Source organism: Melampsora larici-populina, assembly GCF_000204055.1.
Source record: "Melampsora larici-populina 98AG31 unplaced genomic scaffold MELLAscaffold_5, whole genome shotgun sequence".
Lineage (NCBI taxonomy): Eukaryota > Fungi > Basidiomycota > Pucciniomycetes > Pucciniales > Melampsoraceae > Melampsora > Melampsora laricis-populina.
The window spans coordinates 233,986-247,708 of record NW_006768769.1 but is presented as its reverse complement, the minus strand read 5'-3'; the positions used below and the strand labels follow the sequence as shown (position 1 = coordinate 247,708).

The window sequence follows — 13,723 nt, the reverse complement described above, 5'->3', positions numbered from 1 at the left end:
AGTGTTCATCAATCATGAATACGGCTGTACCTCTCACCATAGTGTTTTTACCACTCAATTTAATCAATTCATTCCACTCTCTACTTAGTGATATCTATGAGTGGTCATAGATTTGTGATGTATACTTTGTATACGAATTCCCGCTAGAGTCATAATATGACTTTGTATTTCCATATCCAATACGTCATTGTAGAGTACCCTCTACGCGTTACTGGTTGTATCCTATACAACCAGAACCCCCTTTCCCGCGAGGGAGGTTTTGGTTGTGTTTGGGGGGGGCCTCTGCCAAAGGCTAGAGGGGGGTAGGACTACCAGGAACCGCAGATGGGGTGAGATCTTCCCCATAACTCGGGGCATCGTCCTGAGCCTGAGAAAAACCCCATCTACGGTGGCCTGAGTTAGGTAGCTCCCGACGGGCTAAAGACGCAAACTCCCCGGATAACAACACTCCATTGATTCAACATTTGATCAGCCACGATCATACCGCAAGTTCTTTCAACAAATTACTAGTACGTAACAACTCCTCGTCGTCATATTCCCTGATATAAAGCTTATATGCCTTCGATCTCCATCTACCCACACCCACGATTTCTTCCAATGGATGACCTAAATTCCACCTCAAGGACGCACCTCCTACTCTAAAGGAGTGGCCCGTAAGTCGTAATCCATTCCGTACCCAAACATCATTAAATATTCTCTGAGCTCGAGCCTTCGTCAACGTAATCCGTTTATCTCCACTAGGATATGAAAACAATGCATCGTCTTCTGTTGCGCCTGTCGCAGTAATAAGTCTCCTGATGGCTCCCACCGGGTCTAAAAGTGAACGTTGACTTTGACGATGAACCTCTTGGATTTCCCCCACTACGGCCGTCTTGGCTTCTCGAATTCTAAGCTTCAGAAACTTCCCTTGAGGATCCCATACGACGTCTTTCACAAAGACCTTATTCGCACTCGACGGCGCTTTCAACAACTCTCCCAGTCTGGCCATACCCCAGAACGCGGTCAACGCAACCGTATAAGCCACTTGATCCTCCAAACCTCCGTCTGACAAAACCTCCAAAACCTTAAATAAATGTCCTACTAATACCGGGTTCTTCTTTTCTTTAGGGTGCTTCAATAATTCCAACTTCTCCGCCGCTCGTAAGATAGCTTCCACCCTGGGTGTTGTTTTATGTGGATACTCGAAGTGGTGAAAAAGATGCCAGGCTTTAATGCCCGAAAGGCAAGTCCTCACTGTAGTTGACTTGATCGGCGCCGGTCCCTGGAGTGTGTTGTCCTCTGGTAAAGGAGGGCTTGCCCAGACAACAAATTCGCACAGAACGCCTGGATCGATCGGGAGTAGTAAGTTTCTTGGTATTTGAGAATCGAGTGCGAAAGCCATAAGCTTCGTAACTCCAGCATTGTAATGCTTTAGTGTCGTAGGTGCCCAGCTTCCATTTAGTAAGTACTGTTTCACTCGATCTTCTGATGTCGAGTCTAATCCATCAGGGCCTCGTAAGAATTCCATTTTACGATGTGTTGATAATTGATTTTTGAATTCCACAGGACGATTAAATTCCCTCAACCTCTCGTTTTCGAGGTATAGGTAACTAGTCAGGCAATTGTCGTAACACAAGGAACTCCGGCTCGGGACTCAATAGGGGCACTTAGGTCAAACTTGAAACGATCGAACTCTTAGACGAAAGGGCATAGAAAACACGGGGTTATTTCATTTCAAACACCTGTTTCACAATCAATCGCAGATCTGACGGAATCTCGATCTTCACACAATCACGGACATCTCTTTTTTCCTTTCCCCGTGACAGCAAATCAGCCAAGTTGTCACCAGATTTCACTTGATGAGCTACAATATCTGCTTGCAAAACCACTAACAGCTTCTGGATCTCTCGCCATTCTCCATTCACGGCTCTATCGCCCGACTTCTTTTTCTCCACAGCTGCTTGCGTTGTGGTATTATCGGTAAGTACCAAAAAGGATTTCCCACCTACCTCTTGGATATTACTGATCATGATCATTCCTAACCTTATAGCGACTGTCTCCGCCCAAGCAATGTTCCTCTTGACATGCAACGGCAACCAGTCATTCCATCCTTTCACCAACTCGAACTGTGCCCAACGATTACCAATCAACACTCCAATTCCCGTCATCGACGCATCACCCACCCAGTTTAAATCAATAGGTATCAGATCTGGGATAATCCGGTGCGGTTCGAAGTTCTTCAGTGCGTTTTGCCACTCCAGTAAGTCCTCCATCAGATAACCAGGTACCTTCCTTTTTGCCGCCTTGACCTGCCATTCTTTCTCCCACCTGTAAAAACTCGGCATGCAGCATTTTAAATTTGGTACAATATACGTTGTATTACCCAGTCTTCCTACCAGAATTTTGACCTCCTTCAATGAGAATGATTCTCCAGGTACTAAAAACTTGTCGACTTGCTTCTTCCTTTCCTCGAATTTGTCTTCTGGTAAGCGCACCGTCCTTTCTTTTGCGTTCCAAATGAATCCAATATACCTCTGCTCGTCAGCAAATTCGTGCACTTTCCCTTGATTCAAAGCCACTCCCATTTCATTACTTAAATTTACAATATCCTGAATCCTAACTGGGTTGTCCTCTTCTTTTATCAACAGATTATCATCAACCCATCTCAAAGCTGCTTTCAACCCAAACCGCTTCACCATAATCTTTTTCCATAAATCCGCAGGTCTCCCAAAAACACCACATCCAGCTACACCACCAAACTGGATCCTAGTGTCTAACCAAAGCTGATTATACAGGTCAAGAATAAAAAGGTATCTCCATTGAGTTATGTGTAAAGGAATCTGCCTATAGGCTTTTTCCCAGTCAAATATCGCCATCTTCCATTTTCCTTTCTCCTTAAACAACACTAACACCACCTTGAAATCATCCCAGGTTGTTCCATAGTCTTCTTTATCTACAAAGCTATTCACCGAAGGGGTATCGGGTTCATTACGTGGATACGACAAGTCGTTGATTATCCGAAAGGATCCGTCACCATTAATTACGCTGCCCATCGGGCTAGATCTGAAGAAACCCATCTTTTCGTACACTTCCTTGTGAGTAAAAGGACCGAATATCCTAAAGGCCCGTTTTTCCTTTGCCAAAGTGTTAGCAATTTTACTTTGAGCCACCAAAGCTGACTCATGATTCGCTGGCGTAAACCACTTTCTAGCTCCTAACGTATGCCTCGGGATCCCCTGATCGAAACCGATCTCACAACTCGTGATCACTTCTTCCGCATCCTCACCAATGTTCAACTCCTCTACAAGCTCTCTCCATCTAGGGATCACTAGATCGCATCTTACTGATTCACTAGGCCACCTGTCGTCAAAATTGAGACCTGAGTTCGTATAAGGTAGGAGTTTTACCAGTTTGTTGCTCTCATCTTCTCGCCCCTGTTGGCCAAGGGATTCAACAGAATCTCTCCTTCCAGGTCTTCTCCTCAAATACGGGCTCCTATCTCTGGGCAATTGTTCAACACTTCTGTCACAATCACCGTGGCAAATGGCAAAAGAACCACGAAAAGGTGTCAGAGTCAGTCATCCGATGAGAAACACACGAGTTCATTTCAAAACAACCGAGCATAAGAAACAACATCAGACTACGATCACACGCTGATATCCCACGCCTATGCACAGACACCTTAACAATCATGCTAGATCAAGAAACTCGGAACTCCATATTAGGGAGGGGGTGCGATATGGCCCGCAGTGGCCACTTTGATCACAAACACTTCTTTAACAGCAGAGTCACAACAAAGGAAACCGTAAGTAAATTCCTGTTTGGCTTACTTTGCCTTCCCATTCCCACCATAACGGTAATTTCTTCCATAACGATCATTTCCACCTTTCCGATCATCATTTCCTCTACGATCCTCACGACGCTCGTCTTGATGCCATGATCCACTCCCTTCAGTTCTCCGATTGTCTTCACGATTTCCCCCATTATTAACGGCGTAACCACCACCTCTTCCTCTTCCTCTGACATTTCTTCCGTTTCCTCTACAATCTTCCCACTCTCCGCAATTAACTCCTCCAGGCCCTTCATGGACTAACTGATTCAAGTGATTCCATGATCTAGCGTTGGGTTTCCTGGCGTTACTGTTTTTGTGATGAAAGAGAGGTGTGATAGGACGACTGTCAAGTCCGGAGAGTGGGTTGATGAACTCTTTGGCTTCACCCTTTGCATATGGGTTCGTTCCGGCAAAGGAAGGTAAGAAATCTTTTAATCGTTCTGTTTCGCGAAAGGCTTCTCTTTCGTACTTCTCGTTTCTGACGGCTGGGTTCGCAATCTTGCCATTTTTGTTTCTGAAGGTCATCACAGTGGTTCTGATGGCTATGTCATATCTAAAAGCCATTGGCCAATTAAAATTTTCACGCTGAATAGCGAAAACATTTTCTTTATGGACCATGAATCTATCCGCAAGTTGTCCGTGCTTATAATAACAAAGGTAGGCGACGAAAAGATCAAAGGCTATCACCCATTCTGAGAAGGTCATCTTCCATTTGACCGGCACTGGTAAGCCGATGTAAGTGTCTTCTAGCTTCTCCTTGGTCGATCTACTACGCAGAGTGTTTTGTAGGAGATCTTCCCGAAGCCACTGGGCGTTGAAAACGGACAAAGCGATGTAGCCCTTCATGGTGGTGAGTTTCTTCGCGAAATAATCTGACATCGCAACTAGGCCATTAGACTGGATTCCCTCATCTTCGTATTTCATTTTCTTCTCTGCAGTTTTACTAGAAGACTTGTCGTCATCGACCGTGGACAAGTCAACAAATTCTACCAACTTTGATTTCACATCGGTGGCTTTTGCCGTAGTGGACTTGGTTGGAGTCGTGGACTTCGCAGCAGAAGTAGCACGAGGAGCGGCAGTAGATGTAACCCAAGAGGTAACAGAAACCCCATTTGCAATGGTATTTGCAGCGGTGTCGGTACCGGTCAAGGACGATTTCGACATCACGGTGTAGTTGTTGGCGGCCAACCAAGAATGAAAGCCTCTGGGCGGACTTACTCCCACACCAGCGGTGGTATTTCTGCGGCTGGGCGAGCGCGCTGCTATTGTATCACGACAAAAACCAAAGGAAAAGGGAATCAATGTCCGTCCAAACTCGAACTTCTCCTTGAGAGGCAACATCCACCGATGGCTTCACAATTCGATTGTGGCATTGCATCTGCGGCAACACCCTAAGGTGGATGATTCAATTTCAAACATAGCTTACGTCTCGTTCCCACGCTAACATCATCTCTGGTTATCAAACCTGCTTCTACCATTCCCTTGCTTTGATTAGCGGCACCTTCTGCACCAGGTATAGCCACGTCAGCCGTGCTCGATGAAGTACCATTTGCCGTGGAGGCTGGATCTGTAGTATCTTCCGTACCATCCTTGGACTTCTCTCCAGCAGCCAATCTTCTTGCAGCAGTTGCCGCTCTGGTTGATGATGCGGTGCTTTTCTTCCCGCGACCTCTCCCCCTGCCTCTACTTACACTAGTGGAGGACGATAATGTTGGTGTCGATGCGGAGGTCGAGTCGATTTCTGGAGGGGGGGCTGAACTACCTCTTCCTGCCAATCTCTCGCTCGTTCGCTTTAACTGATTGTTAAAAGCCTCCAAGTTCTTCTCAATCCTAGCTGTATCTGGTGCTTCCGGTTCTGTCGACATGATTTTGGAGCAAAGAAAAAAAAATTAAGAAATTTGTTTCTGAATCTATTAGGCTAACGATTCTGATAGTTGAGGGTGAAGAGAATAGCCCTCTTGGTGAGTAGGTGCAAAATTGATCACTAAGATTGAGAAGATGTGGAGTGATAGCTTCGTCTTCCAAGCTATGGGTGTGAGACGTCTCGGAGGCAGAGTGAGAGTCAACACGTGGGAGAGATGGGAAAAACTGTGAAAAGATTTTCACATTGTTCCAAGTATGCGTCGAGCAAAAATGTTATGCCCTGTACAGGCACCATTTTCACTCGGTCCTGCCCCGAGCGATATCACCCCGTATTGTGGAAACCGGAGGTACCGTCGTGCCTTTGGGCACCACCTACCAATAATGAAAAGCTCTTCAAGGTTTACAAAATATCAATCAAATTCAAAACCCCTCACTCAAAAAACCATTAAACAATCAATCAAATTTTCATTTTCAACTATATTGTATATAAGAAAATATAAAAAAAACTTACTTCTTTTGTAAAAAAAATAGTTCTTTTTCAAGCTTAATTTTCTTTGGTAGTCTTCACTTCAAATCAATTTTCAAAAATTTAGTATACTTGTATATTTAGATAGGATAGGATAGTTATAGATAGATAGATCTCCAAACACTTTTTTTTCTTTTAAAAAGAATTTAATTAATGAGAAAAAAAATTAAAGAAAACAAAAACAAACAAACAAAATAATTCAAGGCAAAGAGAGAAAGCGATAGAGAAAAAGCAAAAAAAAACAAAAAAAAAACAATCACTACTTTCTCTCACATTTATCCAAACCAAAGTTCATTCAAAGTTTTCAATCAATTGAATCCAAATCAAATTCGATATCTTTTCCATTCAAATTGCCAAAAGTTTTAAGTAACAATCGAATTCCTAATCCCACCAAAGACCTTAACATTAATCGGATTTCCAATCAAATCAGTAATCACTTGAATCCTCTGTGACGATCTAGGTTTCAACAATTTCTTCATTGGGTTCTCAATAAACCGATCATCTAACAAAATCCAAACCGTATCAACCAAAGCTTTTAACCAATGAGTCGATGATTTTTGACCTTTCCCTTCACTTTCACTTCCTCCTGCTCCAGTTTGACAAATTTCGTTTAACCAATCTGAATGATCTGGTAAAATCCCATCAATATCATACGTATGTATCATTTCTTCTTGTTTAGTTTCAATCGAATACTGAATCTTAAGTCCAGGTAATTCTAATCTTTGACTATCGATTTTGATTCCTAAATAATCACTCGTTGGAATCAACGATTCATCTCCTTGATAAACATCTTTAATTAATCGTTGAATTAATCCAGTTTCGATACCTCCCAAAATTTCTTCAGCTGTCTCGTCTACCGATTTCGAATGGGATACAGCCACCGGTCCTTGTAAGATAGCTACCCTTTGTGGATCTTGATCAAAAACCGCATCAATATCTTCTGCTTGCCAAAGTGAATCTTTCTTAAACCCTACCAAACGAAAAACAAAAAAAATCTCTGAGTCCTCTAATCTTCAAAGTTTGAAATCCCGAATCAATCAACAAAACTCACAAATTCCAAAATTAGAATCTAAGACTGGAATAAATGGGACGGGTTTTTGACCAGGTCTTTGTGAAAGAGCCAAGAAATATGCAATATCTTCAGAAGCCAAGATTTGAGTTTTAGCTTCTGGATATCGATTAAAGAATCGAATCAAGAATTCTTGTGGTAAATCTAATTCTGAATAAGATTGAAGTTCTGATACTTTAGCCGCTCCATTCACTTCTGATAATCTTTCTTCAATTCTTCTTAACCCTATATAAAACCAAATCGAAAAGTTTGGTCAGTTTTTCCAAAAAAAAAAAAAAAAAAATTAGAATTCAAAGTGGAAAGGTTAATTACAATCTCCCACCAAGTTTCGAAGACTTGGATCAATCCATCTAGATTGATGTGAAACAAACATCAATCGAACCAATCGATTAACCGTTTCTTCATACGTCATGTCTCCTAATTCAGCTGGTTGTCCATCTTTCTCAGCAAACCAAGGTTTCTGGAAATCCGCATTCAATCTGGAAATAACATAATCTTTATGTGAATCCAACCAGGCTGCTCGTTTCTCACGTGGAAGTGCAAAGACAGTCCTTTTAAACCAAAGAGCAAATCATCAGTCTACAACCCTCATGATCTCATGTAGCTCAAAATGGATCATTAAATAAAACTTACTCATCAAATTCTTTCCACAGTTTAATACCTCGAGTAGCAATCTTATGAATCGGTTCACCGAGTTCGGAAGTAACGGTAATGATCCCACCAGTTTCACGTTCATAGGTGCCTTCCCACTTCTCATCAGTTACACCAGCAGCTTGAACAATCAATTGTTTCACTGAATCACTGGTAGCTGCTTCCTTAGCTACCATCATTCTACTGGCGAACAAAACTCCATCGAATGGCATCTTCTCAACTCCAAATTTCGTTTTTGACCATTCACCTGTCAAGTATGGATACACATCGGTCGCACTACCAAATCCTGAACCGACCACCAAGATCAAATTCTTCTGTGCTCGAATTGATGCATAAGTAGAGAGGATCGGTTGATGAAAATCTTCACAACTATGATGTCCTCCTGCTCTTCCACCTGTCCATTGACAGATCACAGGGAAATCGGGGTTCGAAGCAGCAATGTTGACGACTTGTCGAATTCCATCCACTGAACCAGGTTTAAAGCTAACATGTTTGATCCCAGCTTCACGTAATCCATCAATGATCTCTTTGGCTTTTTCTGTACTAGGAATTCCAGCTGCTACAACAAATCCTTCGATTGGAAGTCCTTCTTTTCGCATTTGAAGCCAGAGTGGAAATTGGAAGGCCCACTGCCTTTGGTTGATGTAAAGAGCATTGAGGGTGAAGCCCAAACCGGGTTTCTGAAGTTTAGATCGAATAGTATCGACCTTTGAACGTAAAGCTTTGGCATTGTAGTGTCCACCACCAGCTAGTTCGATGTGATAACCAGCGTTCATGACTCTGAACAGAAGAAACGTTGGTAAGTCAGTCGAGATATCGCTAGCAGTATAGATATGATCTATCTCGGAATTAACAACTCACGCAGCATTGAAATCAGCAGGCACTGTACAAGGTGTCATACCAGCAACCATGAGTGGTGGTTTGCTCAGTAGACGAGAAAAGGGGGTATCGATGTGAATTCGACCATCCCTGTAGATCGACGAAGTCAGTGAGATCAGAAAACAACTCGTCAAGAAGTGTAAAAGTCACTAACCGAGTCTTGACAAGTGTGATCTTGAACTTTTCAGACCATTTCTCCTCCTTCACCAATGTAGTAGACGCATATACCTCATTCATAGTCTTTGCGCCTTGACCAGAGACAGCCAAAGAAGCAAAGACCATTCGCATACCACATCCTTCGGTGTTACGTGCAATTAATGAACCAATACCTGACAAGTTACCCAAGCCGAAACTATATAGCAAACAACCCACAGGCTGAGGTCAGCTTCAATACAAGAGAGGTAGCAAATCAAAAAAGACTGACTCGACAATATGGGTGGTGTCAGAAGAAAATGCGCAAGCTTCTGTCCACCTGATCGGGCTAGTGAAGATTTGGTCCGCAAGACTTTTGAGCAAATCTTTACTTTCAGATCGAAGATCAGCTCCAGTTTCGGTATTAAACACTGGACAACCAAGTGTTTTCTTGTGCGAGTTCCACCAAGACACTTCATCTGGGCTTATCCCACCCTCTTCAACAGGTTTAAGCAAGTCTGCCGTACATCCTTGGAGGTAGTTCGAGTGATATGGCACGCCGATAGGTAAGAACCTCATGGAAAATACCGGGAGTCGTTTACTGAAGGGGACCTGGTGGGTTTCGAACCGAGGTATAAGTGAAAAGCGACTATGAAGGGTATGTATATGATGAGAACTTACCTTGGATTGATCTTGTCCAGGTTCTGCTTTACCCTTTCTCAAAGCAGAGACCAATCCGACCAAACTTCTCGGATTTCCAGTCACAACGAAAGCTTTCGGACCATTGAAAAGAGACACTTGAACTGATCCATGTGAACGAGGACTAGAAGATTCGTTGGAGGTGATAGAAGCATTGTTTTGAAGATGCGCATCAAGTTCTTCAATAGCTTTCTGTAAAGGTCCTAACGGTAAACCGGTGACAGCCAACATAGGTGTGGGTAATCCCTCTTGTTCGGCAGTGATGCTGGTCACCTTGGGTGGTAAAGAGATCGGAGGGAATGCGATTGAACCTCGTAATCCGATATGGAACAAAAGAGTAAGAGCTCGGATAGCAGATTGGTAAAAGTTGGGCCAGGTATCTTCAGAAGCAGGTAAACGACCTGCAACCAAGGCAGCTACCACCACACCTTGAGAATGGCCTGTGAGACCGCCCGAAAGTTGAGCGGAAAGCTCATTGGGACTGAGACCTTGTGTACGTCCAATAGTGATGTAATGAGCAAATTGGACTAATCCGATGAGAGGAAGTGAGATAGCACAAGTGGCTAGGTAAGAGACGGGTGGTTTGGTGTTCGGTTTGGTTAACCACTGCAGAAATCAAACATGTATCAGAACAAGTTATAAAGAAGAGATGTTAAATGAGATACTTACATCGAGGATATGAATGCCGTGATCTTTGTAAAGTGAATTACTGGCATTGGCCGATCGAGCAAGATTGATCAAAGGTCCATCGGCAGTTTGAAGGTATGGATGTAATAATGTAGGGTAAAGTGAATATAAATTCTGATATTCAGTCGAAACAAATTCAGGAGTCAAATTTGAGTTTGAAACATGGATTCAAGACTGAAAAAAAAAATGATCGAAACCAAGAGGAAGACATACCACTAGTTCATCCCAATACGTTTCATTCACACCTTGACCACCAAACACACCTACGACTTTCTTGCCCATTTCATCTTTCCATAATTTACCTACGATCGCCTTTGGCAAATCAGGATGAGACTCTAAACTGATTCTAGCAAGATAATAAGATCTAATGATTTGTTTACGAGCTTCTTCAGAACTAGTTTTAAGTTGAGCAAAAGAATGAGGATCAAGTTGATTAGATTTCAAAATGGTTTGATGAAAATGAGTTATAGCAGATAAAGTAAGTAATTGATCTGTAGAACGATTAGATGAGAATTCAAGGTAATGCGATAATAAGATCAGACTAGCTTCATCGATAGTTTTAGAAAGTTGATTTGATTTTTTATTTTCGATCTCAGCCTCATCTTCTTGTTCGTCTTCGTCTTGTTCTTGATTTTGAATGATTGAATTTAAAGGTGATTGAGATTGAAGTTCAAGCCAAAGATTAAAAGCTTCTCTAGAGATCTCAGCTGTAGTCCATTGAGACTGATGAGAAGGTACAGGGAATGAAACTCGAGCTGAGGTAGGTAAATGAGATAATAAGAAAGGTCTTGAAGATTGATCGATGGAAGTAGACATGGTATGATGAAGAGATCAAGAAGAAGAAGATATGATTGAGATTGGTTGATATGATTTGTTTTGTCGAGAAGTAGGTAAATAGGATCTTGATTGATGATTGGTTTTTGTGTTTTTGATTTTTTGTATTTTTTTTGATTTGATTGGGGTAGAAAAGATTTTGATTGGGAAAATTTAAAAAATCATAAATACACAATAATTAAATTGTCAAGATTTCAATTACACAATATCTTAACAGCCTTCACTTAACAATTCATTCATTCAAAACTGTTAAACTTCAAACAAGATCGATGGCTCAATGACAACTTCAAGCTGGGTATTGGATATCTTGATGATCAGTTACTTTATTATCAAACTGAAGATTTGGTAAAGCAACTCATGCGATGTCCAACGAGTTTGATGAGTTGAATTAAACCAAAACACTTTTCACTTCAGTCAACCTGATTTCCTTAAAACGAACAAAACGGGATCTGTTGGTAGGAAGATACTCTATGCTTTGACTCATAAGTTTGACTTCAGACTATCATCCTCCCTATTGGGTTTGCTCGGTATCAAATCGATTATTGGATGTTTTGGAATTGGACAGGATCCAGTGTTGGATTTGTTGGGGTACTACTCTTTACTAGCATATTAGCTTCTCGATATGTTTATACTGTAGTTATCTCCACATTATTTTGATGTTCGTCTTTCCCTCTTTCTGAACTTCATCTGCGCTTCATGATGCTTCCCCCAACCATACATACAACCTAACATATACTCTGGCTTTTCCGTCCGATCCTTTGGTGCGCTTTCCCCAACCAATCCCATTTGACTCGAAAAACCTAACGGACCAGAACGGACCTCTTTTACCGAGATCTGTTGTGTGGATCTACGCTATCGGATCGAACTCTCTACATCGCAACTTGTTCGGATCTCGCGTTCTTCCTCATGTGTTCGATCAGGCTGAATCAGGAGCTCCGCTTCATACCAGATGTTGCGTCACGCTTCAACGTCTTTCGAAGCCTGATCAAGATGTCCTTTAGGAGTTCATTCTCAACCCCTTTGCTTCGATCTGCTTTGGTCTTTTCTCTTCGGATACATAGGACTCATGATGTTTACCTATTGCATAGCACATCCGCAATGTCTTGGCAGTTGAGTTGACTGACTCCTGCATTGACTTGTGCACTGCAAGGAATGTAACCAAACACATTCTCCAGTACCACTTATATAAGTTGATTTCCAAAAATCATCAATCTCTGACCTTCATGTGATGTACGCGCTCTTGGTGTATTGAGTCATTTCAAACATTCTTTTTGATTCGGTACATCACATTTCGTCAATACAATACCCCCTCACATTGCATCGCCAACACTTCGAATTATGAGTCGGACCGCAAAACCCAAAGTCTTTTGATGAGGGGCTCAGTTAAGTCTTTTCGGATCCGAAAGCTCGGTCAAGAACACTTGTTTGAGCTATGTATCTGATCCCATGTCGGTGATTCTGAAGTGTGTTGTCTAGGGCTGAACGCTAAGTAATTTCTCTACAAAAAAAGAACCTCGATCAGGTTTTCTCGGAAAGATTGTATCCCTGATCCTATATATGTTTATGGCTGGTGACAGCAAGAAGGATGTAACCACGGACTGAATATTTTGTAACTACAACAACAAAGAAACCAATTTTATCATCAGTCTTACAAAAGTTGAAAAAAAACAAGACTTTTGAAAATGTGTTCCGCTGAGGATGAGTTCGAGTAACCTTCAACAAGACAACCTCAAGATTTTCTTGATTTTTTGTGTGAATGAGTTTTGCAACTTGTGGAACGATTTTTGAAAACATACTCAATTTATAAAGTGGTTCTTGCTTTCTTGCTGTCATCAACCGTAGGTGATTCTGAAGTGAGTACCGAACGCTGAGCAATTTCTCTACAAAAGAATTGTGTAGCTTTAACAAAAGAAGAACCTCAAGCTATCATAGTGTACATACATATTTAAGTATCAGCTTGAAGGTATTGAAGTCTCTACAAACTTATTCTGGTAGCTCAAAAACAAAGTTTGATTAGGCATGGAAGAGTGTATGAAACTCTGGACGCATTGGTACGTGAAAAGTTTGAATCCTTCCTTTATTGAGCTTTAATTGTTACTTAATCAAGCTCGCGCGCGCAGCCGTGCTCGTCCAAGTCGCACAAGCCTTACGCTTTCTCTGCCTTCTTCGACGTCGGTCCACGAGGTTTTTTTAAGTTAGCTTCCTCTCATTCGTTCAGAGTTCTCTTTATGCAAGAGATTGAAGAGATGTACTCTGATGTACTCCTTTACACACTGATGTATATTTATCTCTTCAATGCTTAAAATTAGATTACGTTAGGTCTCGTTGCTTTTGTTGCATGAAGATCTATGTATCAGGATATCAGGATACTTTATCGGATATCTTGGCTTCCATCACTTTCCACCATCGATAGCATAAATCCCTTGTCTTTTGCTTTCCATATCATCTTTAGTTCAGACTCATCCATCTACATACCTCGCTAGGATCAACACTTTCATCTCGATAAGCGTCTTCATCACGCGCCGGACCGAACTTACATCCAAACCACGCCCGATTCGACATCTTTTCTTGT

The 13,723-nt window shown here is 41.9% G+C and overlaps 2 protein-coding genes across 2 annotated transcripts; both read right to left on the bottom strand.

The window, feature by feature from the left end:
* Window positions 1-3,668: 3,668 nt before the first annotated feature.
* Window positions 3,669-5,676, bottom strand: MELLADRAFT_93391 (uncharacterized protein; the record flags this gene model as incomplete). Its single annotated transcript, XM_007405838.1, has 3 exons — window positions 3,669-3,735; window positions 3,810-5,073; window positions 5,238-5,676. 3 exons carry the CDS (start codon window positions 5,674-5,676, stop codon window positions 3,669-3,671), a joined length of 1,770 nt encoding a protein of 589 aa, XP_007405900.1.
* Window positions 5,677-6,528: 852 nt separating this feature from the next.
* On the bottom strand, window positions 6,529-11,223 carry MELLADRAFT_115404 (uncharacterized protein; the record flags this gene model as incomplete). The annotated part of the gene is made up of 10 exons (XM_007405837.1): window positions 6,529-7,170; window positions 7,252-7,494; window positions 7,582-7,820; window positions 7,903-8,700; window positions 8,782-8,889; window positions 8,954-9,151; window positions 9,224-9,543; window positions 9,613-10,236; window positions 10,300-10,431; window positions 10,531-11,223. 10 exons carry the CDS (start codon window positions 11,131-11,133, stop codon window positions 6,563-6,565), a joined length of 3,873 nt encoding a protein of 1,290 aa, XP_007405899.1.
* Between the last annotated feature and the right edge of the window lie 2,500 nt (window positions 11,224-13,723).